General features: G+C 54.7%; 3 protein-coding genes across 3 annotated transcripts; all 3 read right to left on the reverse strand.

Annotated features, from left to right (window-relative positions):
- Positions 1-1541: 1541 nt before the first annotated feature.
- On the reverse strand, positions 1542-4654 carry LOC124585200 (collagen alpha-2(IV) chain-like). Its single transcript, XM_047131375.1, has 4 exons — positions 4594-4654; positions 3984-4272; positions 2502-3318; positions 1542-2459 (listed from the first exon to the last, which is right to left on the reverse strand). Exons 1-4 carry the CDS (start codon positions 4652-4654, stop codon positions 1542-1544), a joined length of 2085 nt encoding a protein of 694 aa, XP_046987331.1.
- A 2033-nt stretch (positions 4655-6687) lies between these two features.
- LOC124585201 (repetin-like) lies at positions 6688-9430 on the reverse strand. Its single transcript, XM_047131376.1, has 3 exons — positions 9078-9430; positions 7612-8986; positions 6688-7569 (listed from the first exon to the last, which is right to left on the reverse strand). Exons 1-3 carry the CDS (start codon positions 9428-9430, stop codon positions 6688-6690), a joined length of 2610 nt encoding a protein of 869 aa, XP_046987332.1.
- Positions 9431-14130: 4700 nt separating this feature from the next.
- On the reverse strand, positions 14131-16873 carry LOC124585202 (repetin-like). The gene is made up of 3 exons (XM_047131377.1): positions 16521-16873; positions 15055-16429; positions 14131-15012 (listed from the first exon to the last, which is right to left on the reverse strand). Exons 1-3 carry the CDS (start codon positions 16871-16873, stop codon positions 14131-14133), a joined length of 2610 nt encoding a protein of 869 aa, XP_046987333.1.
- Between the last annotated feature and the right edge of the window lie 6969 nt (positions 16874-23842).

The following is a 23842-nucleotide window of genomic DNA, read 5'->3' on the forward strand; positions in this document are numbered from 1 at the left end:
CTCTCAAGTAGTGCTTTCCTCTCAAGTAGTGCTGTCCTCTCAAGTTGAGCTGTCTTCTCAAGTTGAGCTGTCCTCTCAAGTTGAGCTGTCCGCTCAAGTTGAGCTGTCCTCTCAAGCTGAGCTGTCCTCTCTAATTGAGCTGTCCTCTCAAGTTGAGCTGTCCTCTCAAGTTGAGCTGTCCTCTCAAGTTGAGCTGTCCTCGCAAGCTGTGCTGTCCTCACAAGCTGTGCTGTCCTCGCAAGCTGTGCTGTCCTCGCAAGCCCTGCTTTCCTCGCAAGCCATGCTGTCTTCGCAAGCCATGCTGTCCTCGCCGGCCGTGCTGTCCTCGCAAGCCGTGCTGTCCTCGCAAACCGTGCTGTCCTCACAAGCTGTGCTGTCCTCGCAAGTTGTGCTTTCCTCTCAAGTAGTGCTTTGCTCTCAAGTAGTGCTGTCCTCTCAAGTTGAGCTGTCTTCTCAAGTTAAGCTGTCCTCTCAATTTGAGCTGTCCCCTCAAGTTGAGCTGTTCGCTCAAGTTGAGCTGTCCTCTCAAGTTGAGCTTTCCTCTCAAGTTGAGCAGTCCGCTCAAGCTGAGGGGTCCTCGCAACCTGCGCTTTCCTCGCAAGCTGTGCTGTCTTTGCAAGCTGTGCTGTCCTCGCAAGCTGTGCTGTCCTCACAAGCTGTGCTGTCCTCGCAAGCTGTGCTGTCCTCGCAAGCTGTGCTGTCCTCGCAAACTGTGCTGTCCTCGCAAGCTATGCTGTCCTCGCAAGCTGTGCTGTCCTTGGAAGCTGTTCTGTCCTCGCAACCTGTGCTGTCCTCGCAACCTGTGCTGTCCTCACAAGCCGTTCTCTCCTCGCAAGCTGTGCTGTCCTCGCAAGCTGTGCTGTCCTCGCAAGCTGTGCTGTCCTCGCAAGCTGTGCTCTCCTCGCAAGCTGTGCTGTCCTCGCAAGCTGTGCTGTTGTCTCAAATTGAGCTGCCCTCTCAAGTTCAGTTCCCCTCTCAAGTTGAGCTGTCCTCTCAAGTTGAGCTGTCCTCTCAAGTTGAGCTGTCCTCTGAAGTTGAGCTGTCCTCTCAAGTTGAGCTGTGACGTTGAGCTGTCCTATCAAGTTGAGCTGTGCTCTCAAATTGAGCTGTCAAGTTGAGCTGTCCCCTCAAGTTGAGCTGTCTTCTCAAGTTGAGCTGTCCACTCAAGTTGAGCTGTCTGCTCAAGTTGAGCTGTCCTCTCAAGCTGAGCTGTCCTCTCAAGTTGAACTGTCCTCTCAAGTTGAACTGTCCTCGCAAGCCGTGCTGTCCTCGCAAGCTGTGCTTTCCTCGCAAGCTGAGCCGTCCTCGCAAGCTGTGCTGTCCTCGCAAGCCGTGCTGTTCTCGCAAGCTGTGCTGTTATCGGAAGCCGTGCTGTCTTTGCAAGCCGTGCTGTCATCGCAAGCCGTGCTGTCCTCGCAAGCTTTGCTTTCCTCGCAAGCTTTGCTGTCCTCGGAAGCTGTGCTGTCCTCTCAAGTTGTGCTGTCCTCTCAAGTTGAGCTGTCCTCTCAAGTAGAGCTGTCCTCTCAAGTAGATCTGTCCTCTCAAGATGAGCTGTCCTCTCGAGCTGTCCTCGCAAGTTGAGCTGTCCTCTCAAGTTGAGCTGTCCTCTCAAGTTGAGCTGTCCTCTCAAGTTGAGCTGTCCTCTCTACTTGAGCTGTCCGCTCAAGTTGAGCTGTCCTCCCAAGTTGAGCTGTCCTCTCAAGCTGAGCTGTCTTCGCAACCTGTGCTTTCCTCGCAAGCCGTGCTGTCCTCGCAAGCTGTGCTGTCCTCGCAAGCTGTGCTGTCCTCGCAAGCTGTGCTGTCCTCGCAAGCTGTGCTGTCCTCGCAAGCTGTGCTGCCCTCACAAGCTGTGCTGTCCTCGCAAGCTGTGCTGTCCTTGGAAGCTGTGCTGTCCTCGCAACCTGTGCTGTCCTCGCAACCTGTACTGTCCTAACAAGCCGTTCTCTCCTCGCAAGCTGTGCTGTCCTCGGAAGCTGTGCTGTCCTCGCAAGCTGTGCTGTCCTCGCAAGCTGTGCTGTCCTCGCAAGCTGTGCTGTCCTCGCAAGCTGTGCTGTCCTCGCAAGCTGTGCTGTCCACGCAAGCTGTGCTGTCGTCTCAAGTTGAGCTCCCCTCTCAAGTTCAGCTGCCCTCTCAAGTTGAGCTGTCCTCTCAAGTTGAGCTGTCCTCTCAAGTTGACCTGTGCTCTCAAATTGAGCTGTCAAGTTGAGCTGTACTCTCAAGTTGAGCTGTCCTCTCAAATTGAGCTGTCCTCTCAAGTTGAGCTGTCCTCTCAAGTTGAGCTGTCCTCGCAAGCTGTGCTGTCCTCGCAAGCTGTGCTGTCCTCGCAAGCCGTGCTGTCCTCGCAAGCTGTGCTGTCCTCGCAAGCCGTGCTGTCCTCGCAAGCCGTGTCGTCCTCGCAAGCTGTGCTGTCCTCGCAAGCTCTGCTGTCCACGCAAGCTGAGCTGACCTCCCAACCTCTGCTGTCATCGCAAGTCGTGCTGTCCTCGCTAGCCGTGCTGTACTGAGAAGCCGTGCTGTCCTCGCAAGCTGTTCTGCCCTCGCAAACTTTGCTGTCCTAGCAAGCTTTGCTGTCCTCGCAAATTGTGCTGTCTTCTCAAGTTGTGCAGTCCTCTCAAGTGCAGCTGTCCTCTCAAGTTGAGCTGTTCTCTCAAATTGAGCTGTCCTCTCAAGTTGAGATTTCCTCTCAAGTTGAGCAGTCTGCTCAAGTTGAGCTGTCCTCTCAAGTTGAGCTGTCCTCTCAATCTGAGCTGTCCTCGCAAGCTGTGCTGTCCTCGCAAGCTGTGCTGTCCTCGCAAGCTGTGCTGTCCTCGCAAGCTGTGCTGTCGTCGCAAGCGGTGCTGTCCTCGCAAGCTGTGCTGTCCTCCCAAGCTGTGCCGTCCTCGCAAGCTTTGCTGTCCTTGGAAGCTGTGCTGTCCTTGCAACCTGTGCTGTCCTCGCAACCTGTGCTGTCCTCTCAAGCCGTTCTCTCCTCGCAAGCTGTGCTGTCCTCGCAAGCTGTGCTGTCCTCGCAAACTGTGCTGTCCTCGCAAAATGTGCTGTCCTCGCAAGCTGTGCTGTCCTCGCAAGCTGTGCTGTCGCCTCAAGTTGAGCTGCCCTCTCAAGTTCAGCTGCCCTCTCAAGTTGAGCTGTCCTCTCAAGTTGAGCTGTCCTCTCAAGTTAACCTGTCCTCTTAAGTTGAGCTGTCCTTTCAAGTTGAGCTGTCCTCTCAAGTTGAGCTGTCCTCTCAAGATGAGCTGTCGTTTCAAGTTGAGCTGTCCTCTGAAGTTGAGCTGTCCTCTCAAGTTGAGCTGTCCTTGCAAGCTGTGCTGTCCTCGCAAGCTGTGCTGTCCTCACAAGCTGTGCTGTTCTCGCAACCCATGCTGTCCTCGCAAGCTGTGCTGTCCTCCCAAGCTTTGCTGTCCTCGCAAGTAGTGCTTTCCTCTCAAGTAGTGCTTTCCTCTCAAGTAGTGCTGTCCTCTCAATTTGAGCTGTCTTCTCAAGTTGAACTGTCCTCTCAAGTTGAGCTGTCCCCTCAAGTTGAGTTGTCCTCTCAAGCTGAGCTGTCCTCTAAAGTTGAGCTGTCCTCTCAAGTTGAACTGTCCTCTCAAGTTGAACTGTCCTCGCAAGCTGTGATGTCCTCACAAGCTGTGCCGTCCTCGCAAGCTGTGCTGTCCTCACAAGCGGTGCTGTCCTCGCAAGCTGTGCTGTCCTCGCAAGCTGTGCTGTCCTCGCAAGTTGTGCTGTCCTTGCAAGCCGTGCTGTCCTCGCAAGCCTTGCTGTCCTCGCAAGCCTTGCTGTCCTCACAAGCTGTGCAGCCCTCGCAAGCTTTGCTGTCCTCCCAATTTGTGCTTTCCTCTCAAGTAGTGCTTTCCTCTCAAGTAGTGCTGTCCACTCAAGTTGAGCTGTCTTCTCAAGTTGAACTGTCCTCTCAAGGTGACTTGTCCGCTCAAGTTGAGCTGTCCTCTGAAGCTGAGCTGTCCTCTCAATTTGAGCTGTCCTCTCACGTTGAACTGTCCTCTGAAGTTGAACTGTCCTCGCTAGCTGTGATGTCCTCGCAAGCTGTGCTGTCCTCGCAAGCTGTGCCGTCCTCGCAAGCTGTGCTGTCCTGGCAAGCTGTGCTGTCCTCGCAACCTGTGCTGTCCTTGCAAGCTGTGCTGTCCTCGCAAGCTGTTCTGTCCTTGCAACCTGTGCTGTCCTCGCAAGCTGTGCTGTCCTCGTAAGCTATGCTGTCCTCGCAAGCTGTGCAGTCCTCGCAGGCTGTGCTGTCCTTGAATGTTGTGCTGTCCTCGCAACCTGTGCTGTCCTCGCAAGCTATGCTGTCATAGCAAGCCGTGCTGCCCTCGCAAGCCGTGTTGTCCTCACAAGCTGTGCTGTCCTCGCAAGTTGTGCTTTCCTCTCAAGTAGTGCTTTCCTCTCAAGTAGTGCTGTCCTCTCAAGTTGAGCTGTCTTCTCAAGTTGAGCTGTCCTCTCAAGTTGAGCTGTCCGCTCAAGTTGAGCTGTCCTATCAAGCTGAGCTGTCCTCTCTAATTGAGCTGTCCTCTCAAGTTGAGCTGTCCTCTCAAGTTGAGCTGTCCTCTCAAGTTGAGCTGTCCTCGCAAGCTGTGCTGTCCTCACAAGCTGTGCTGTCCTCGCAAGCTGTGCTGTCCTCGCAAGCCCTGCTTTCCTTGCAAGCCATGCTGTCTTCGCAAGCCATGCTGTCCTCGCCGGCCGTGCTGTCCTCGCAAGCCGTGCTGTCCTCGCAAACCGTGCTGTCCTCACAAGCTGTGCTGTCCTCGCAAGTTGTGCTTTCCTCTCAAGTAGTGCTTTGCTCTCAAGTAGTGCTGTCCTCTCAAGTTGAGCTGTCTTCTCAAGTTAAGCTGTCCTCTCAATTTGAGCTGTCCCCTCAAGTTGAGCTGTCTTCTCAAGCTGAGCTGTCCTCTCAAGTTGAGCTGTCGTCTCAAGTTGAGCTGTCCTCTCAAGTTGAATTGTCCTCGCAAGCTGTGATGTCCTCGCAAGCTGTGCCATCCTCGCAAGCTTTCCTGTCCTCACAAGCTGTGCTGTCCTCGCAAGCTGAACTGTCCTCGCAAGCTGTCCTGTCCTTTCAAGCCGTGCCATCCTCACAAGCTGTGTTGTCCTCGCAAGCTGTGCTGTCCTCGCAACCTGTGCTGTCCTCGCAAGTTGTGCTTTCCTCTCAAGTAGTGCTTTCCTCTCAAGTAGTGCTGTCCTCTCAAGTTGAGCTGTCTTCTCAAGTTGAGCTGTCCTCTCAAGTTGAGCTGTCCGCTCAAGTTGAGCTGTCCTCTCAAGCTGAGCTGTCCTCTCTAATTGAGCTGTCCTCTCAAGTTGAGCTGTCCTCTCAAGTTGAGCTGTCCTCTCAAGTTGAGCTGTCCTCGCAAGCTGTGCTGTCCTCACAAGCTGTGCTGTCCTCGCAAGCTGTGCTGTCCTCGCAAGCCCTGCTTTCCTCGCAAGCCGTGCTGTCTTCGCAAGCCATGCTGTCCTCGCCGTCCGTGCTGTCCTCGCAAGCCGTGCTGTCCTCGCAAACCGTGCTGTCCTCACAAGCTGTGCTGTCCTCGCAAGTTGTGCTTTCCTCTCAAGTAGTTCTTTGCTCTCAAGTAGTGCTGTCCTCTCAAGTTGAGCTGTCTTCTCAAGTTAAGCTGTCCTCTCAATTTGAGCTGTCCCCTCAAGTTGAGCTGTTCTCTCAAGTTGAGCTGTCCTCTCAAGTTGAGCTTTCCTCTCAAGTTGAGCAGTCCGCTCAAGCTGAGGGGTCCTCGCAACCTGCGCTTTCCTCGCAAGCTGTGCTGTCTTTGGTAGCTGTGCTGTCCTCGCAAGCTGTGCTGTCCTCACAAGCTGTGCTGTCCTCGCAAGCTGTGCTGTCCTCGCAAGCTGTGCTGTCCTCGCAAACTGCGCTGTCCTCGCAAGCTATGCTGTCCTCGCAAGCTGTGCTGTCCTTGGAAGCTGTGCTGTCCTCGCAACCTGTGCTGTCCTCGCAACCTGTGCTGTCCTCACAAGCCGTTCTCTCCTCGCAAGCTGTGCTGTCCTCGCAAGCTGTGCTGTCCTCGCAAGCTGTGCTGTCCTCGCAAGCTGTGCTCTCCTCGCAAGCTGTGCTGTCCTCGCAAGCTGTGCTGTCGTCTCAAATTGAGCTGCCCTCTCAAGTTCAGTTCCCCTCTCAAGTTGAGCTGTCCTCTCAAGTTGAGCTGTCCTCTCAAGTTGAGCTGTCCTCTGAAGTTGAGCTGTCCTCTCAAGTTGAGCTGTGACGTTGAGCTGTCCTATCAAGTTGAGCTGTGCTCTCAAATTGAGCTGTCAAGTTGAGCTGTCCCCTCAAATTGAGCTGTCTTCTCAAGTTGAGCTGTCCACTCAAGTTGAGCTGTCTGCTCAAGTTGAGCTGTCCTCTCAAGCTGAGCTGTCCTCTCAAGTTGAACTGTCCTCTCAAGTTGAACTGTCCTCGCAAGCCGTGCTGTCCTCGCAAGCTGTGCTTTCCTCGCAAGCTGAGCCGTCCTCGCAAGCTGTGCTGTCCTCGCAAGCCGTGCTGTTCTCGCAAGCTGTGCTGTTATCGGAAGCCGTGCTGTCTTTGCAAGCCGTGCTGTCATCGCAAGCCGTGCTGTCCTCGCAGGCTTTGCTTTCCTCGCAAGCTTTGCTGTCCTCGGAAGCTGTGCTGTCCTCTCAAGTTGTGCTGTCCTCTCAAGTTGAGCTGTCGTCTCAAGTAGAGCTGTCCTCTCAAGTAGATCTGTCCTCTCAAGATGAGCTGTCCTCTCGAGCTGTCCTCGCAAGTTGAGCTGTCCTCTCAAGATGAGCTGTCCTCTCAAGTTGAGCTGTCCTCTCAAGTTGAGCTGTCCTCTCTACTTGAGCTGTCCGCTCAAGTTGAGCTGTCCTCCCAAGTTGAGCTGTCCTCTCAAGCTGAGCTGTCTTCGCAACCTGTGCTTTCCTCGCAAGCCGTGCTGTCCTCGCAAGCTGTGCTGTCCTCGCAAGCTGTGCTGTCCTCGCAAGCTGTGCTGTCCTCGCAAGCTGTGCTGTCCTCGCAAGCTGTGCTGTCCTCGCAAGCTGTGCTGTCCTTGGAAGCTGTGCTGTCCTCGCAACCTGTGCTGTCCTCGCAACCTGTACTGTCCTAACAAGCCGTTCTCTCCTCGCAAGCTGTGTTGTCCTCGGAAGCTGTGCTGTCCTCGCAAGCTGTGCTGTCCTCGCAAGCTGTGCTGTCCTCGCAAGCTGTGCTGTCCTCGCAAGCTGTGCTGTCCACGCAAGCTGTGCTGTCGTCTCAAGTTGAGCTCCCCTCTCAAGTTCAGCTGCCCTCTCAAGTTGAGCTGTCCTCTCAAGTTGAGCTGTCCTCTCAAGTTGACCTGTGGTCTCAAATTGAGCTGTCAAGTTGAGCTGTACTCTCAAGTTGAGCTGTCCTCTCAAATTGAGCTGTCCTCTCAAGTTGAGCTGTCCTCTCAAGTTGAGCTGTCCTCGCAAGCTGTGCTGTCCTCGCAAGCTGTGCTGTCCTCGCAAGCCGTGCTGTCCTCGCAAGCTGTGCTGTCCTCGCAAGCCGTGCTGTCCTCGCAAGCCATGTCGTCCTCGCAAGCTGTGCTGTCCTCGCAAGCTCTGCTGTCCACGCAAGCTGAGCTGACCTCCCAACCTCTGCTGTCATCGCAAGTCGTGCTGTCCTCGCTAGCCGTGCTGTACTGAGAAGCCGTGCTGTCCTCGCAAGCTGTTCTGCCCTCGCAAACTTTGCTGTCCTAGCAAGCTTTGCTGTCCTCGCAAATTGTGCTGTCTTCTCAAGTTGTGCAGTCCTCTCAAGTGCAGCTGTCCTCTCAAGTTGAGCTGTTCTCTCAAATTGAGCTGTCCTCTCAAGTTGAGCTTTCCTCTCAAGTTGAGCAGTCTGCTCAAGTTGAGCTCTCCTCTCAAGTTGAGCTGTCCTCTCAATCTGAGCTGTCCTCGCAAGCTGTGCTGTCCTCGCAAGCTGTGCTGTCCTCGCAAGCTGTGCTGTCCTCGCAAGCTGTGCTGTCCTCCCAGCGGTGCTGTCCTCGCAAGCTGTGCTGTCCTCACAAGCTGGGCCGTCCTCGCAAGCTTTGCTGTCCTTGGAAGCTGTGCTGTCCTTGCAACCTGTGCTGTCCTCGCAACCTGTGCTGTCCTCGCAAGCCGTTCTCTCCTCGCAAGCTGTGCTGTCCTCGCAAGCTGTGCTGTCCTCGCAAACTGTGCTGTCCTCGCAAAATGTGCTGTCCTCGCAAGCTGTGCTGTCCTCGCAAGCTGTGCTGTCGCCTCAAGTTGAGCTGCCCTCTCAAGTTCAGCTGCCCTCTCAAGTTGAGCTGTCCTCTCAAGTTGAGCTGTCCTCTCAAGTTGAGCTGTCCTCTGAAGTTGAGCTGTCCTCTCAAGTTGAGCTTTCCTCTCAAGTTGAGCAGTCCGCTCAAGTTGAGCTGTCCTGTCAAGTTGAGCTGTCCTCTCAAGCTGAGCTGTCCTCGCAACCTGTGCATTCCTCGCAAGCTGTGCTGTCCTCGCAAGCTGTGCTTTCCTCGCAAGCTGTGCTGTCCTCGCAAGCTGTGCTGTCCTCGCAAGCTGTGCTGTCTTCGCAAGCTGTGCTGTCCGTGCAAGCCGTGCTGTCCTCGCATGCCGTGCTGTCCTTGCAAGCTCTGCTGTCCTCGTCAGCTTTGCTGTCCTCGCAAGTTGTGCTTTCCTCCCAAGTAGTGCTTTCCTCTTAAGTAGTGCAGTCCCCTCAAGTTGAGCTGTCTTCTCAAGTTGAGCTGTCCACTCAAGTTGAGCTGTCTGCTCAAGTTGAGCTGTCCTCTCAAGCTGAGCTGTCCTCTCAAGTTGAGCTGTCCTCTCAAGTTGAACTGTCCTCGCAAGCTGTGATGTCCTCGCAAGCTGTGCCGTCCTCACAAGCTGTGCTGTCCTCGCAAGCTGTGCTGTCCTCGTTAGCTGTGCTGTCCTCGCAAGCTGTGCTGTCCTTGCAAGCTCTGCTGTCCTCGCAAGCTGTGCTGTCCTCGCAAACTGTGCTGCCCTTCGTAAGCTGTGCTTTCCTCGCAAGCTGTGCTGTCCTCGCAAGCTGTGCTTTCCTCGCAAGCTGACCCGTCCTCACAATCTGTGCTGTCCTCGCAAGCCGTGCTGTTCTCGCAAGCTATGCTGTCATCGGAAGCCGTGCTGTCTTCGCAAGCCGTGCTGTCATCGCAATCCGTGCTGTCCTCGCAAGCTTTGCTTTCCTGGCAAGCTTTGCTGTCCTCGGAAGCTGTGCTGTCCTCTCAAGTTGTGCTGTCCTCTCAAGTTGAGCTGTCCTCTCAAGTTGAGCTGTCCTCTCAAGTTGAGCTGTCCTCTCAAGATGAGCTGTCCTCTCAAGTTGAGCTGTCCTCTCAAGTTGAGCTGTCCTCTCAAGTTGAGCTGTCCTCTCTCGATGAGCAGTCCTCTCTAGATATGCTGTCCTCACAAGTTGTGCTGTCCTCTCAAGTTGAGCTGTCCTCTCAAGTTGAGCAGTCCTCTCAGTTTGAGCTGTCCTCGCAAGCTGTGCTGTCATCGCAAGCTAAGCTGTCCTCCCAACCTCTGCTGTCCTCGCAAGCCGTGCTGTCCTCGCTAGCCGTGCTGTCCTCAGAAGCCGTGCTGTCCTCTCACGCTTTGCTGTCCTAGCAAGCTTTGCTGTTCTCGCAAGCTTTGCTGTCCTCGCAAGTTGTGCTATCTTCTCAAGTCGTACAGTCCGCTCAAGTTGAACTGTCCTCTCAAGTTTAGCTGTTATCTCAAGCTGAGCTGTCCTCGCAACCTCTGCTTTCCGCGCAAGCTCTGTTGCCCTCGCAAGCTGTGCTGTCCTCGCAAGCTGTGCTGTCCTCGCAAGCTGTGCTGTCGTCGCAAGCTTTGCTGTCCTCGCAAGCTGTGCTGACCTCGCAAGCTGTGCTGTCGTCTCAAGTTGAGCTGCCCTCTCAAGTTCAGCTGCCATCTCAAGTTGAGCTGTCGTCTCAAGTTGAGCTGTCCTCTGAAGTTGAGCTGTCCTCTCAAGTTGAGCTGTCAAATTGAGCTTTCCTCTCAAGTTGAGCTGTCCTCTCAAGTTGAGCTGTCCTCTCAAATTGAGCTGTCCTCGCAAGATGTGCTGTCTTCGCAAGCTGTGCTGTCCTCGCAAGCCGTGCTGTCCTCGCAAGCCGTGCGGTCCTCGCAAGCTGTGCTGTCCTTACAAGCCGTGCTGTCCTCGCAAGCCGTGCTATCCTCGCAAGCCGTGCTGTCCTTGCAAGCCGTGCTGTCCTTGCAAGCTGTGCTGTCCTCGCTAGCTGTGCTGTCCTCGCAAGCTGTGCTGTCCTCGCCAGCTTTGCTGTCCTCGCAAGTTGTGCTTTCCTCTCAAGTAGTGCTTTGCTCTCAAGTAGTGCTGTCCTCTCAAGTTGAGCTGTCTTCTCAAGTTAAGCTGTCCTCTCAATTTGAGCTGTCCCCTCAAGTTGAGCTGTTCGCTCAAGTTGAGCTGTCCTCTCAAGTTGAGCTTTCCTCTCAAGTTGAGCAGTCCGCTCAAGCTGAGGGGTCCTCGCAACCTGCGCTTTCCTCGCAAGCTGTGCTGTCTTTGCAAGCTGTGCTGTCCTCGCAAGCTGTGCTGTCCTCACAAGCTGTGCTGTCCTCGCAAGCTGTGCTGTCCTCGCAAGCTGTGCTGTCCTCGCAAACTGTGCTGTCCTCGCAAGCTATGCTGTCCTCGCAAGCTGTGCTGTCCTTGGAAGCTGTTCTGTCCTCGCAACCTGTGCTGTCCTCGCAACCTGTGCTGTCCTCACAAGCCGTTCTCTCCTCGCATGCTGTGCTGTCCTCGCAAGCTGTGCTGTCCTCGCAAGCTGTGCTGTCCTCGCAAGCTGTGCTCTCCTCGCAAGCTGTGCTGTCCTCGCAAGCTGTGCTGTTGTCTCAAATTGAGCTGCCCTCTCAAGTTCAGTTCCCCTCTCAAGTTGAGCTGTCCTCTCAAGTTGAGCTGTCCTCTCAAGTTGAGCTGTCCTCTGAAGTTGAGCTGTCCTCTCAAGTTGAGCTGTGACGTTGAGCTGTCCTATCAAGTTGAGCTGTGCTCTCAAATTGAGCTGTCAAGTTGAGCTGTCCCCTCAAGTTGAGCTGTCTTCTCAAGTTGAGCTGTCCACTCAAGTTGAGCTGTCTGCTCAAGTTGAGCTGTCCTCTCAAGCTGAGCTGTCCTCTCAAGTTGAACTGTCCTCTCAAGTTGAACTGTCCTCGCAAGCCGTGCTGTCCTCGCAAGCTGTGCTTTCCTCGCAAGCTGAGCCGTCCTCGCAAACTGTGCTGTCCTCGCAAGCCGTGCTGTTCTCGCAAGCTGTGCTGTTATCGGAAGCCGTGCTGTCTTTGCAAGCCGTGCTGTCATCGCAAGCCGTGCTGTCCTCGCAAGCTTTGCTTTCCTCGCAAGCTTTGCTGTCCTCGGAAGCTGTGCTGTCCTCTCAAGTTGTGCTGTCCTCTCAAGTTGAGCTGTCCTCTCAAGTAGAGCTGTCCTCTCAAGTAGATCTGTCCTCTCAAGATGAGCTGTCCTCTCGAGCTGTCCTCGCAAGTTGAGCTGTCCTCTCAAGTTGAGCTGTCCTCTCAAGTTGAGCTGTCCTCTCAAGTTGAGCTGTCCTCTCTACTTGAGCTGTCCGCTCAAGTTGAGCTGTCCTCCCAAGTTGAGCTGTCCTCTCAAGCTGAGCTGTCTTCTCAACCTGTGCTTTCCTCGCAAGCCGTGCTGTCCTCGCAAGCTGTGCTGTCCTCGCGAGCTGTGCTGTCCTCGCAAGCTGTGCTGTCCTCGCAAGCTGTGCTGTCCTCGCAAGCTGTGCTGCCCTCGCAAGCTGTGCTGTCCTCGCAAGCTGTGCTGTCCTTGGAAGCTGTGCTGTCCTCGCAACCTGTGCTGTCCTCGCAACCTGTACTGTCCTAACAAGCCGTTCTCTCCTCGCAAGCTGTGCTGTCCTCGGAAGCTGTGCTGTCCTCGCAAGCTGTGCTGTCCTCGCAAGCTGTGCTGTCCTCGCAAGCTGTGCTGTCCTCGCAAGCTGTGCTGTCCTCGCAAGCTGTGCTGTCCACGCAAGCTGTGCTGTCGTCTCAAGTTGAGCTCCCCTCTCAAGTTCAGCTGCCCTCTCAAGTTGAGCTGTCCTCTCAAGTTGAGCTGTCCTCTCAAGTTGACCTGTGCTCTCAAATTGAGCTGTCAAGTTGAGCTGTACTCTCAAGTTGAGCTGTCCTCTCAAATTGAGCTGTCCTCTCAAGTTGAGCTGTCCTCTCAAGTTGAGCTGTCCTCGCAAGCTGTGCTGTCCTCGCAAGCTGTGCTGTCCTCGCAAGCCGTGCTGTCCTCGCAAGCTGTGCTGTCCTCGCAAGCCGTGCTGTCCTCGCAAGCCGTGTCGTCCTCGCAAGCTGTGCTGTCCTCGCAAGCTCTGCTGTCCACGCAAGCTGAGCTGACCTCCCAACCTCTGCTGTCATCGCAAGTCGTGCTGTCCTCGCTAGCCGTGCTGTACTGAGAAGCCGTGCTGTCCTCGCAAGCTGTTCTGCCCTCGCAAACTTTGCTGTCCTAGCAAGCTTTGCTGTCCTCGCAAATTGTGCTGTCTTCTCAAGTTGTGCAGTCCTCTCAAGTGCAGCTGTCCTCTCAAGTTGAGCTGTTCTCTCAAATTGAGCTGTCCTCTCAAGTTGAGATTTCCTCTCAAGTTGAGCAGTCTGCTCAAGTTGAGCTGTCCTCTCAAGTTGAGCTGTCCTCTCAATCTGAGCTGTCCTCGCAAGCTGTGCTGTCCTCGCAAGCTGTGCTGTCCTCGCAAGCTGTGCTGTCCTCGCAAGCTGTGCTGTCGTCGCAAGCGGTGCTGTCCTCGCAAGCTGTGCTGTCCTCCCAAGCTGTGCCGTCCTCGCAAGCTTTGCTGTCCTTGGAAGCTGTGCTGTCCTTGCAACCTGTGCTGTCCTCGCAACCTGTGCTGTCCTCGCAAGCCGTTCTCTCCTCGCAAGCTGTGCTGTCCTCGCAAGCTGTGCTGTCCTCGCAAACTGTGCTGTCCTCGCAAAATGTGCTGTCCTCGCAAGCTGTGCTGTCCTCGCAAGCTGTGCTGTCCTCGCAAACTGTGCTGTCCTCGCAAAATGTGCTGTCCTCACAAGCTGTGCTGTCCTCGCAAGTTGTGCTTTCCTCTCAAGTAGTTCTTTGCTCTCAAGTAGTGCTGTCCTCTCAAGTTGAGCTGTCTTCTCAAGTTAAGCTGTCCTCTCAATTTGAGCTGTCCCCTCAAGTTGAGCTGTTCTCTCAAGTTGAGCTGTCCTCTCAAGTTGAGCTTTCCTCTCAAGTTGAGCAGTCCGCTCAAGCTGAGGGGTCCTCGCAACCTGCGCTTTCCTCGCAAGCTGTGCTGTCTTTGGAAGCTGTGCTGTCCTCGCAAGCTGTGCTGTCCTCACAAGCTGTGCTGTCCTCGCAAGCTGTGCTGTCCTCGCAAGCTGTGCTGTCCTCGCAAACTGCGCTGTCCTCGCAAGCTATGCTGTCCTCGCAAGCTGTGCTGTCCTTGGAAGCTGTGCTGTCCTCGCAACCTGTGCTGTCCTCGCAACCTGTGCTGTCCTCACAAGCCGTTCTCTCCTCGCAAGCTGTGCTGTCCTCGCAAGCTGTGCTGTCCTCGCAAGCTGTGCTGTCCTCGCAAGCTGTGCTCTCCTCGCAAGCTGTGCTGTCCTCGCAAGCTGTGCTGTCGTCTCAAATTGAGCTGCCCTCTCAAGTTCAGTTCCCCTCTCAAGTTGAGCTGTCCTCTCAAGTTGAGCTGTCCTCTCAAGTTGAGCTGTCCTCTGAAGTTGAGCTGTCCTCTCAAGTTGAGCTGTGACGTTGAGCTGTCCTATCAAGTTGAGCTGTGCTCTCAAATTGAGCTGTCAAGTTGAGCTGTCCCCTCAAATTGAGCTGTCTTCTCAAGTTGAGCTGTCCACTCAAGTTGAGCTGTCTGCTCAAGTTGAGCTGTCCTCTCAAGCTGAGCTGTCCTCTCAAGTTGAACTGTCCTCTCAAGTTGAACTGTCCTCGCAAGCCGTGCTGTCCTCGCAAGCTGTGCTTTCCTCGCAAGCTGAGCCGTCCTCGCAAGCTGTGCTGTCCTCGCAAGCCGTGCTGTTCTCGCAAGCTGTGCTGTTATCGGAAGCCGTGCTGTCTTTGCAAGCCGTGCTGTCATCGCAAGCCGTGCTGTCCTCGCAGGCTTTGCTTTCCTCGCAAGCTTTGCTGTCCTCGGAAGCTGTGCTGTCCTCTCAAGTTGTGCTGTCCTCTCAAGTTGAGCTGTCGTCTCAAGTAGAGCTGTCCTCTCAAGTAGATCTGTCCTCTCAAGATGAGCTGTCCTCTCGAGCTGTCCTCGCAAGTTGAGCTGTCCTCTCAAGATGAGCTGTCCTCTCAAGTTGAGCTGTCCTCTCAAGTTGAGCTGTCCTCTCTACTTGAGCTGTCCGCTCAAGTTGAGCTGTCCTCCCAAGTTGAGCTGTCCTCTCAAGCTGAGCTGTCTTCGCAACCTGTGCTTTCCTCGCAAGCCGTGCTGTCCTCGCAAGCTGTGCTGTCCTCGCAAGCTGTGCTGTCCTCGCAAGCTGTGCTGTCCTCGCAAGCTGTGCTGTCCTCGCAAGCTGTGCTGTCCTCGCAAGCTGTGCTGTCCTTGGAAGCTGTGCTGTCCTCGCAACCTGTGCTGTCCTCGCAACCTGTACTGTCCTAACAAGCCGTTCTCTCCTCGCAAGCTGTGCTGTCCTCGGAAGCTGTGCTGTCCTCGCAAGCTGTGCTGTCCTCGCAAGCTGTGCTGTCCTCGCAAGCTGTGCTGTCCTCGCAAGCTGTGCTGTCCACGCAAGCTGTGCTGTCGTCTCAAGTTGAGCTCCCCTCTCAAGTTCAGCTGCCCTCTCAAGTTGAGCTGTCCTCTCAAGTTGAGCTGTCCTCTCAAGTTGACCTGTGGTCTCAAATTGAGCTGTCAAGTTGAGCTGTACTCTCAAGTTGAGCTGTCCTCTCAAATTGAGCTGTCCTCTCAAGTTGAGCTGTCCTCTCAAGTTGAGCTGTCCTCGCAAGCTGTGCTGTCCTCGCAAGCTGTGCTGTCCTCGCAAGCCGTGCTGTCCTCGCAAGCTGTGCTGTCCTCGCAAGCCGTGCTGTCCTCGCAAGCCATGTCGTCCTCGCAAGCTGTGCTGTCCTCGCAAGCTCTGCTGTCCACGCAAGCTGAGCTGACCTCCCAACCTCTGCTGTCATCGCAAGTCGTGCTGTCCTCGCTAGCCGTGCTGTACTGAGAAGCCGTGCTGTCCTCGCAAGCTGTTCTGCCCTCGCAAACTTTGCTGTCCTAGCAAGCTTTGCTGTCCTCGCAAATTGTGCTGTCTTCTCAAGTTGTGCAGTCCTCTCAAGTGCAGCTGTCCTCTCAAGTTGAGCTGTTCTCTCAAATTGAGCTGTCCTCTCAAGTTGAGCTTTCCTCTCAAGTTGAGCAGTCTGCTCAAGTTGAGCTCTCCTCTCAAGTTGAGCTGTCCTCTCAATCTGAGCTGTCCTCGCAAGCTGTGCTGTCCTCGCAAGCTGTGCTGTCCTCGCAAGCTGTGCTGTCCTCGCAAGCTGTGCTGTCCTCCCAGCGGTGCTGTCCTCGCAAGCTGTGCTGTCCTCACAAGCTGTGCCGTCCTCGCAAGCTTTGCTGTCCTTGGAAGCTGTGCTGTCCTTGCAACCTGTGCTGTCCTCGCAACCTGTGCTGTCCTCGCAAGCCGTTCTCTCCTCGCAAGCTGTGCTGTCCTCGCAAGCTGTGCTGTCCTCGCAAACTGTGCTGTCCTCGCAAAATGTGCTGTCCTCGCAAGCTGTGCTGTCCTCGCAAGCTGTGCTGTCGCCTCAAGTTGAGCTGCCCTCTCAAGTTCAGCTGCCCTCTCAAGTTGAGCTGTCCTCTCAAGTTGAGCTGTCCTCTCAAGTTGAGCTGTCCTCTGAAGTTGAGCTGTCCTCTCAAGTTGAGCTTTCCTCTCAAGTTGAGCAGTCCGCTCAAGTTGAGCTGTCCTGTCAAGTTGAGCTGTCCTCTCAAGCTGAGCTGTCCTCGCAACCTGTGCATTCCTCGCAAGCTGTGCTGTCCTCGCAAGCTGTGCTTTCCTCGCAAGCTGTGCTGTCCTCGCAAGCTGTGCTGTCCTCGCAAGCTGTGCTGTCTTCGCAAGCTGTGCTGTCCTTGCAAGCCGTGCTGTCCTCGCATGCCGTGCTGTCCTTGCAAGCTCTGCTGTCCTCGTCAGCTTTGCTGTCCTCGCAAGTTGTGCTTTCCTCCCAAGTAGTGCTTTCCTCTTAAGTAGTGCAGTCCCCTCAAGTTGAGCTGTCTTCTCAAGTTGAGCTGTCCACTCAAGTTGAGCTGTCTGCTCAAGTTGAGCTGTCCTCTCAAGCTGAGCTGTCCTCTCAAGTTGAGCTGTCCTCTCAAGTTGAACTGTCCTCGCAAGCTGTGATGTCCTCGCAAGCTGTGCCGTCCTCACAAGCTGTGCTGTCCTCGCAAGCTGTGCTGTCCTCGTTAGCTGTGCTGTCCTCGCAAGCTGTGCTGTCCTTGCAAGCTCTGCTGTCCTCGCAAGCTGTGCTGTCCTCGCAAACTGTGCTGCCCTTCGTAAGCTGTGCTTTCCTCGCAAGCTGTGCTGTCCTCGCAAGCTGTGCTTTCCTCGCAAGCTGACCCGTCCTCACAATCTGTGCTGTCCTCGCAAGCCGTGCTGTTCTCGCAAGCTATGCTGTCATCGGAAGCCGTGCTGTCTTCGCAAGCCGTGCTGTCATCGCAATCCGTGCTGTCCTCGCAAGCTTTGCTTTCCTGGCAAGCTTTGCTGTCCTCGGAAGCTGTGCTGTCCTCTCAAGTTGTGCTGTCCTCTCAAGTTGAGCTGTCCTCTCAAGTTGAGCTGTCCTCTCAAGTTGAGCTGTCCTCTCAAGATGAGCTGTCCTCTCAAGTTGAGCTGTCCTCTCAAGTTGAGCTGTCCTCTCAAGTTGAGCTGTCCTCTCTCGATGAGCAGTCCTCTCTAGATGTGCTGTCCTCACAAGTTGTGCTGTCCTCTCAAGTTGAGCTGTCCTCTCAAGTTGAGCAGTCCTCTCAGTTTGAGCTGTCCTCGCAAGCTGTGCTGTCATCGCAAGCTAAGCTGTCCTCCCAACCTCTGCTGTCCTCGCAAGCCGTGCTGTCCTCGCTAGCCGTGCTGTCCTCAGAAGCCGTGCTGTCCTCTCACGCTTTGCTGTCCTAGCAAGCTTTGCTGTTCTCGCAAGCTTTGCTGTCCTCGCAAGTTGTGCTATCTTCTCAAGTCGTACAGTCCGCTCAAGTTGAACTGTCCTCTCAAGTTTAGCTGTTATCTCAAGCTGAGCTGTCCTCGCAACCTCTGCTTTCCGCGCAAGCTCTGTTGCCCTCGCAAGCTGTGCTGTCCTCGCAAGCTGTGCTGTCCTCGCAAGCTGTGCTGTCGTCGCAAGCTTTGCTGTCCTCGCAAGCTGTGCTGTCCTCGCAAGCTGTGCTGTCGTCTCAAGTTGAGCTGCCCTCTCAAGTTCAGCTGCCATCTCAAGTTGAGCTGTCGTCTCAAGTTGAGCTGTCCTCTGAAGTTGAGCTGTCCTCTCAAGTTCAGCTGTCAAATTGAGCTTTCCTCTCAAGTTGAGCTGTCCTCTCAAGTTGAGCTGTCCTCTCAAATTGAGCTGTCCTCGCAAGATGTGCTGTCTTCGCAAGCTGTGCTGTCCTCGCAAGCCGTGCTGTCCTCGCAAGCCGTGCGGTCCTCGCAAGCTGTGCTGTCCTTACAAGCCGTGCTGTCCTCGCAAGCCGTGCTATCCTCGCAAGCCGTGCTGTCCTTGCAAGCCGTGCTGTCCTTGCAAGCTGTGCTGTCCTCGCTAGCTGTGCTGTCCTCGCAAGCTGTGCTGTCCTCGCCAGCTTTGCTGTCCTCGCAAGTTGTGCTTTCCTCTCAAGTAGTGCTTTCCTCTTAAGTAGTGCTGTCCCCTCAAGTTGATCTGTCTTCTCAAGTTGAGCTGTCCACTCAAGTTGAGCTGTCTGCTCAAGTTGAGCTGTCCTCTCAAGCTGAGCTGTCCTCTCAAGTTGAGCTGTCCTCTCAAGTTGAACTGTCTCGCAAGCTGTGATGTCCTCACAAGCTGTGCCGTCCTCGCAAGCTGTGCTGTCCTCGCAAGCTGTGCTGTCCTCGCTAGCTGTGCTGTCCTCGCAAGCTGTGGTGTCCTTGCAAGCTGTGCTGTCCTCGCAAGGTGTGCTGTCCTCGCAACCTGAGCTGCCCTCGCAAGCTTTGCTTTCCTCGCAAGCTGTGCTGTCCTCGCAAGGTGTGCTGTTCTCGCAAGCTATGCTGTCATCGGAAGCCGTGCTGTCTTCGCAAGCCGTGCTGTCGTCACAAGCTGTGCTGTCCTCGCAGGCTTTGCTTTCCTCGCTAGCTTTGCTGTCCTCGGAAGCTGTACTGTCCTCTCAAGTTGGGCTGTCCTATCAAGTTGAGCTGTCCTCTCAAGTTGAGCAGTCCTCTCCAGTTGAGCTGTCCTCTCAAGATGAGCTGTCCTCTCAAGTTGAGCTGTCCTCGCAAGTTGAGCTGTCCTGTCAAGTTGAGCTGTCCTCTCAAGGTGAGCTGTCCTCTCAAGTTGAGCTGTCCTCTCAAGTTGAGCTGTCCTCTGTAGTTGAGCTGTCCTCTCAAGTTGAGCTGTCCTCTCAAGCTGAGCTGTCCTGGCAAGCTGTGCTGTCTTTGCAAGCTGTGCTGTTCTCTCAAGTTGAGCTGTCCCCTCTCGATGAGCTGTCCGCTCTAGATGAGCTGTCCTCGCAAGTTGAATTGTCCTCTCAAGTTGAGCTGTCCTCTCAAGTTGAGCTGTCCTCTCAAGTTGAGCTGTCCTCTCAAGTTGAGCTGTCCTCACAACTTGAGCTGTCCTCTCAAGTTGAGCTGTCCTCTCAAGTTGAGCTGTCCTCTCAAGTTGAGCTGTCTTCTCAAGTTGAACTGTCCTCTCAAGCTGAGCAGCCCTCGCAACCAGTGCTTTCCTCGCAAGCTGTGCTGTCCTCGCAAGCTGTGCTGTCCTCGCAAGCTGTGGCTTCCTCGCAAGCTGTGCTGTCCTCGCAAGCTGTGCTGTCCTCGCAAACTGTGCTGTCCTCGCAAGCTTTGCAGTCCTCGCAAGCTGTGCTGTCCTTGGAAGCGGTGCTGTCCTCGCAACCTGTGCTGTCCTCGCAATCTGTGCTGTCCTCGCAAGCCGTTCTCTCCTCGCAAGCCGTGCCGTCCTCACAAGCAATGCTGTCCTCGCAAGCCATGCTGTCTTCGCAAGCCGTACTTTCCTTGCAAGCTTTGCTGTCCTTGCAAGCTGTGCTGTCCTCGCAAGCTGTGCAGTCTTCGCAAGCTGTGCTGTCCTCGCAAGCTGTGCTGTCGTCTCAAGTTGACCTGCCCTCTCAAGTTCAGCTGCCCTCTCAAGTTGAGCTGTCACCTCAAGTTGAACTGTCCTCTCAAGTTGAGTTGTCCTCTCAAGTTCAGCTATCCTCGAAAGTTGAGCTGTCCTCTCAAGTTGTGCTGTCCTTGCTAGTTGAGCTGTCCTCTCTAGTTGAGCTGTCCTCTCAACCGGAGCTATCCTCTGAAGTTGAGCTGTCCTCTCAAGTTGAGGTGACCTCTCACGTTGTGCTGTCCTCTCAAGTTGAGCTGTCCTCTCAAGTTCAGCTGTCCTCACAAGCCGTGCTGTCCTTGCAAGCTGTGCTGTCCTCGCAAGCTGTGCTGTCCTCAAGAGCTGTGCTGTCCTCGCAAGCTGTGCTGTCCTCTCAAGTTGAGCTGTCTTCTCAAGTTGAGCAGTCCTCTCAACCGGAGCTATCCTCTGAAGTTGAGCTGTCCTCTCAAGTTGAGGTGTCCTCTCAAGTTGTGCTGTCCTCGAAAGTTGAGCTGTCCTCTCAAGTTCAGCTGTCCTCGCAAGCCGTGCTGTCCTCGCAAGCTGTGCTGTCCTCGCAAGCTGTGCTGTCCTTGAAAGCTGTGCTGTCCTCGCAAGCTGTGCTGTCCTCGCAAGTTGTGCTGTGCTCGCAAGCTGTGCTGTCCTTGCAAGCTGTCCTGTCCTGGCAAGCTGTGCTGTTCTCGCAAACTGTGCTGTCCTCGCAAGCTGTGCTGTTCTCGGAAGCTGTGCTGTCCTCGCAACCTGTGCTGTCCTCGCAACCTGTGCTGTCCTCGCAAGCCGTTCTCTCCTCACTAGCCGTGCTGTCCTTGCAAGCCATTCTGTCCTCGCAAGCCGTGCTGTCCTTGCAAGCCGTGCTGTCCTCGCAAGCCATGCTGTCCTCGTAAGCTTTGCTGTCATCGCAAGCTGTGCTCTCCTTGCATGTTGTGTTGTCCTCGCAAGCTGTGCTGTCGTCGCTAGCTCTGCTGTCGTCTCAAGTTGAGCTGCCCTCTTAAGTTCAGCTGTCCTCCCAAGTTGCGCTGTCCTCTCAAGTTGAGTTGTCCTTTCAAGTTGATCTGTCCTCTCAAGTTGAGCAGTCCTCTCAAGTTCAGCTGTCAAGTTAAACTGTCCTCTCAAGTTGAGCTGTCCTCTCAAGTTAAGCTGTCCTCGCAAGCTCTGCCGTCCTCGAAAGCTGTGCTGTCCGCGCAAGCTGTGCTCTCCTCGCAAGCCTTGCTGTCCTCGCAAGCCGTGCTGTCCTCTTAAGCTGTGCTGTCCTCGCAAGCCGTGCTATCCTCGCAATCTGTGGTGTCCTCGCAAGCTGTGCTCTCCTTGCAAGCCGTGCTGTCCTCACAAACCGTGCTGTCTTCGCAAGCCATGCTGTCCTCGCAAGCCGTGCTGTCCTCGCAAGCCGTGCTGTCCTCGCAAGCCATGCTGTCCGCGCAAGCCAAGCTGTCCTCGCAAGTCGTGCTGTCCTCGCAAGCCGTGCTGTCCTCGCAAGCTTTGCTGTCATCGCAAGCTGTGCTGTCCTTGCATGCTGTGTTGTCCTCGCAAGCTGTGCTGTCCTCGCTAGCTCTGCTGTCGTCTCAAGTTGAGCTGCCCTCGTAAGTTCAGCTGACCTCTCAAGTTGAGCTGTCCTCTCGTTGAATTGTCCTCTCAAGTTGATCTGTCCTCTCAAGTTGAGCTCTCCTCTCAAGTTCAGCTGTCAAGTTGAGCTGTCCTCTCAAGTTGAGCTGTCCTCTCAAGTTGAGGTGTCCTCTCAAGTAAGGCTGTCCTCTCAAGTTCAGCTGTCCTTCAAGTTGAGCTGTCCTCTCAACTTGAGCTGTCCTCTCTACATGAGCTGTCCTCTCAAGTTGAGCTGTCCTTCTCAAGTTGAGCTGTCCTCTCAAGTAGAGCTGTCCTTTCAAGTTGAGCTGTCTTCGCAAGCCGTGCTGTCCTCGCAAGCTGTGCTGTCCTCGCAAGCTGTGCTGTCCTTGAAAGCTGTGCTGTCCTCGCAAACTGTGCTGTCCTCGGATGCCGTGCTGTCCTCAAAAGCCGTGCTGTCCTCGCAAGCCGTGCCATCCTCGCAAGCCGTGCTGTCGTCGCAATCCGTGCTGTGCTCACAAGCCGTGCTGTCCTCGCAAGCTTTGCTGTCGGCGCAAGCTCTGCTGTTCACGCAAGCTTTGCTGTCCGCCCAAGTTGTGCTGTCCTCGCAAGTTGTGCTGTCCTCTCAAGTTGTGCTGTCCTCTCAAGTTGAGGTGTCCTCTCAAGTTGAGCTGTCGTCTCACGTGGAGCTGTCCTCTCAATTTGAGCTGTCCTCTCAAGTTGAGCTGTCCTCTCAAGTTGAGCTGTTCTCTCAAGTTGAGCTGTTCTCTCAAGTTGAGCTGTCCTCTCAAGTTGAGCTGTCCTCTCTAGTTGAGCTGTCCTCTCTAGTTGAGCTGTCGTCTCACGTGGAGCTGTACTCTCAAGTTGAGCTGTTCTCTTCAGTTGAGATGTCCTCTCAAGTTGAGCTGTCCTCTCAAGTTGAGCTGTCCTCTCAAGTTGAGCTGTCCTCGCAAGCTCTGCTGTCCTCGCAAGCTGTGCTGTCTACGCAAGCTTTGCTATCCTCGCAAGTTGTGCTTTCCTCTCAAGTAGTGCTTTCCTCTCAAGTTGAGCTGTCTTCTCAAGTTGAGCTGTCCTCTCAAGCTGAGCTGCCTCTCAAGTTGAGCTGTCCTCTGAAGATGAACTGTCTTCTCAAGTTGAACTGTCCTCGCAAGCTGTGCTGTCCACGTAAGCCGTGCTTTCCTCGCAAGCCGTGCTTTCCTCGCAAGCCATGCTGTCCTCGCAAGCCGTGCTGTCCTCGCAGTCCGTGCTGTCCTCGCAAGCCATGCTGTCCTCGCAAGCCGAGCTGTCCTCGCAAGCCATGCTGTCCTCGCAAGCTGTGCTGTCTACGCAAGCTTTGCTATCCTCGCAAGTTGTGCTTTCCTCTCAAGTAGTGCTTTCCTCTCAAGTTGAGCTGTCTTCTCAAGTTGAGCTGTCCTCTCAAGCTGAGCTGCCTCTCAAGTTGAGCTGTCCTCTGAAGATGAACTGTCTTCTCAAGTTGAACTGTCCTCGCAAGCTGTGATGTCCTCGCAAGCTGTGCAGTCCTCGCAAGCTGTGCCGTCCTCGCAAGCTGTGCCGTCCTCGCAAGCTGTGCTGTCCTCGCAACCTGTGCTGTCCTCGCAAGCTGTGCTGTCCTCGCAAGCTGTGCTGTCCTCGCAAGCTGTGCAGTCCTCGCAAGCTGTGCTGTCCTCGAAAGCTGTGCTGTCCTCGAAACCTGTGCTGTCCTCACAAGCTATGCTGTCCTCGCAAGCCGTGCTGTCCTCGCAAGCCGTGCTGTCCTCGCAAGCTGTTCTGTCCTCGCAAGCTTTGCTGTCCTCGCAAGTTGTGCTTACCTCTCAAGTAGTGCTGTCCTCTCAAGTTGAGCTGTCTTCTCAAGATGAGCTGTCCTCTCAAGTTGAGCTGTCCTCCCAAGTTGAGCTGTCCTCTCAAGTTGAGCTGTCCTCTCAAGTTGTGCTGTCCTCTCAAGTTGAGCTATCCTCTCAAGTTGAGCTGTCCTCTCAAGTTGAGCTGTCCTCTCAAGTTGAGCTGTCCTCTCAAGTTAACCTGTCCTCTTAAGTTGAGCTGTCCTCTCAAGTTGAGCTGTCCTCTCAAGTTGAGCTGTCCTCTCAAGTTGAGCTGTCCTCTCAAGATGAGCTGTCGTTTCAAGTTGAGCTGTCCTCTTAAGTTGAACTGACCTCTTAATTTGAGCTGTCCTCCCAAGTTGAGCTGTCCTCTCAAGTTGAGCTGTGACGTTGAGCTGTCCTCTCAAGTTGAGCTGTCCTCTCAAGTTGAGCTGTCCTCTCAAGTTGAGCTGTCCTCTCAAGTTGAGCTGTCCCCTCAAGTTGAGCTGTCTTCTCAAGTTGAGCTGTCCACTCAAGTTGAGCTGTCTGCTCAAGTTGAGCTGTCCTCTCAAGCTGAGCTGTCCTCTCAAGTTGAGCTGTCCTCTCAAGTTGAACTGTCCTCGCAAGCCGTGCTGTCCTCGCAAGCTGTGCTTTCCTCGCAAGCTGAGCCATCCTCGCAAGCTGTGCTGTCCTCGCAAGCCATGCTGTTCTCGCAAGCTGTGCTGTTATCGAAAGCCGTGCTGTCTTTGCAAGCCGTGCTGTCATCGCAAGCCATGCTGTCCTCGCAAGCTTTGCTTTCCTCGCAAGCTTTGCTGTCCTCGGAAGCTGTGCTGTCCTCTCAAGTTGTGCTGTCCTCTCAAGTTGAGCTGTCCTCTCAAGTAGAGCTGTCCTCTCAAGTAGATCTGTCCTTTCAAGATGAGCTGTCCTCTCGAGCTGTCCTCGCAAGTTGAGCTGTCCTCTCAAGTTGAGCTGTCCTCTCAAGTTGAGCTGTCCTCTCAAGTTGAGCTGCCCTCTCTACTTGAGCTGTCCTCTCAAGTTGACCTGTCCTCTCAAGTTGAGCTGACCTCTCAAGTTGAGCTGTCCTCTCAAGTTGAGCTCTCTTCTCAAGTTGAGCTGTCCTCTCTAGATGACCTGTCCTCTCTAGATGAGCTGTCCTCTCAATTTGAGCTGTCCTCTCAAGTTGAGCTGTCCTCAGGTTGAGCTGTCCTCTCAAGTAAAGCTGTCTTCTCAAGTTGAGCTGTCCTCTCAAGTTGAGCAGCTCTCTCAAGTTAAGCTGTTCTCGCAAGGTGTGCTGTCCTTGCAAGCTAAACTGTCCTTCCAGCCTCTGCTGTGCTCGCAAGCCGTGCTGTCCTCGCTAGCCGTGCTGTCC

Source organism: Schistocerca americana, unplaced genomic scaffold, assembly GCF_021461395.2.
Source record: "Schistocerca americana isolate TAMUIC-IGC-003095 unplaced genomic scaffold, iqSchAmer2.1 HiC_scaffold_487, whole genome shotgun sequence".
NCBI classification, from domain to species: domain Eukaryota; kingdom Metazoa; phylum Arthropoda; class Insecta; order Orthoptera; family Acrididae; genus Schistocerca; species Schistocerca americana.

Excerpts from the sequence above, each read along its gene's own strand:
- LOC124585200 (XM_047131375.1), bottom strand. The coding sequence starts at position 4,654 with ATGGCTTGCAAGGAAAGCAGGGCTTGCGAGGACAGCACAGCTTGCGAG. Across the intron at positions 3,319-3,983 it reads ACTTCAGAGGACAGTTCAAC|CTTGCGAGGACAGCACAGCT; the intron begins GTGAGAGGACAG and ends AGGACAGCACAG. Across the intron at positions 2,460-2,501 it reads GAGGACAGCACGGCTTCTCA|CAGAGGTTGGGAGGTCAGCT; the intron begins GTACAGCACGGC and ends TTGCGATGACAG.
- LOC124585202 (XM_047131377.1), bottom strand. The coding sequence starts at position 16,873 with ATGACAGCACAGCTTGCGAGGACAGCTCAAACTGAGAGGACTGCTCAA. Across the intron at positions 16,430-16,520 it reads CGGATTGCGATGACAGCACG|CTTGCGAGGAAAGCACAGCT; the intron begins GCTTGCGAAGAC and ends AGGACGGGTCAG. Across the intron at positions 15,013-15,054 it reads GAGGACAGCACGGCTTCTCA|CAGAGGTTGGGAGGTCAGCT; the intron begins GTACAGCACGGC and ends TTGCGATGACAG.
- LOC124585201 (XM_047131376.1), bottom strand. The coding sequence starts at position 9,430 with ATGACAGCACAGCTTGCGAGGACAGCTCAAACTGAGAGGACTGCTCAA. Across the intron at positions 8,987-9,077 it reads CGGATTGCGATGACAGCACG|CTTGCGAGGAAAGCACAGCT; the intron begins GCTTGCGAAGAC and ends AGGACGGGTCAG. Across the intron at positions 7,570-7,611 it reads GAGGACAGCACGGCTTCTCA|CAGAGGTTGGGAGGTCAGCT; the intron begins GTACAGCACGGC and ends TTGCGATGACAG.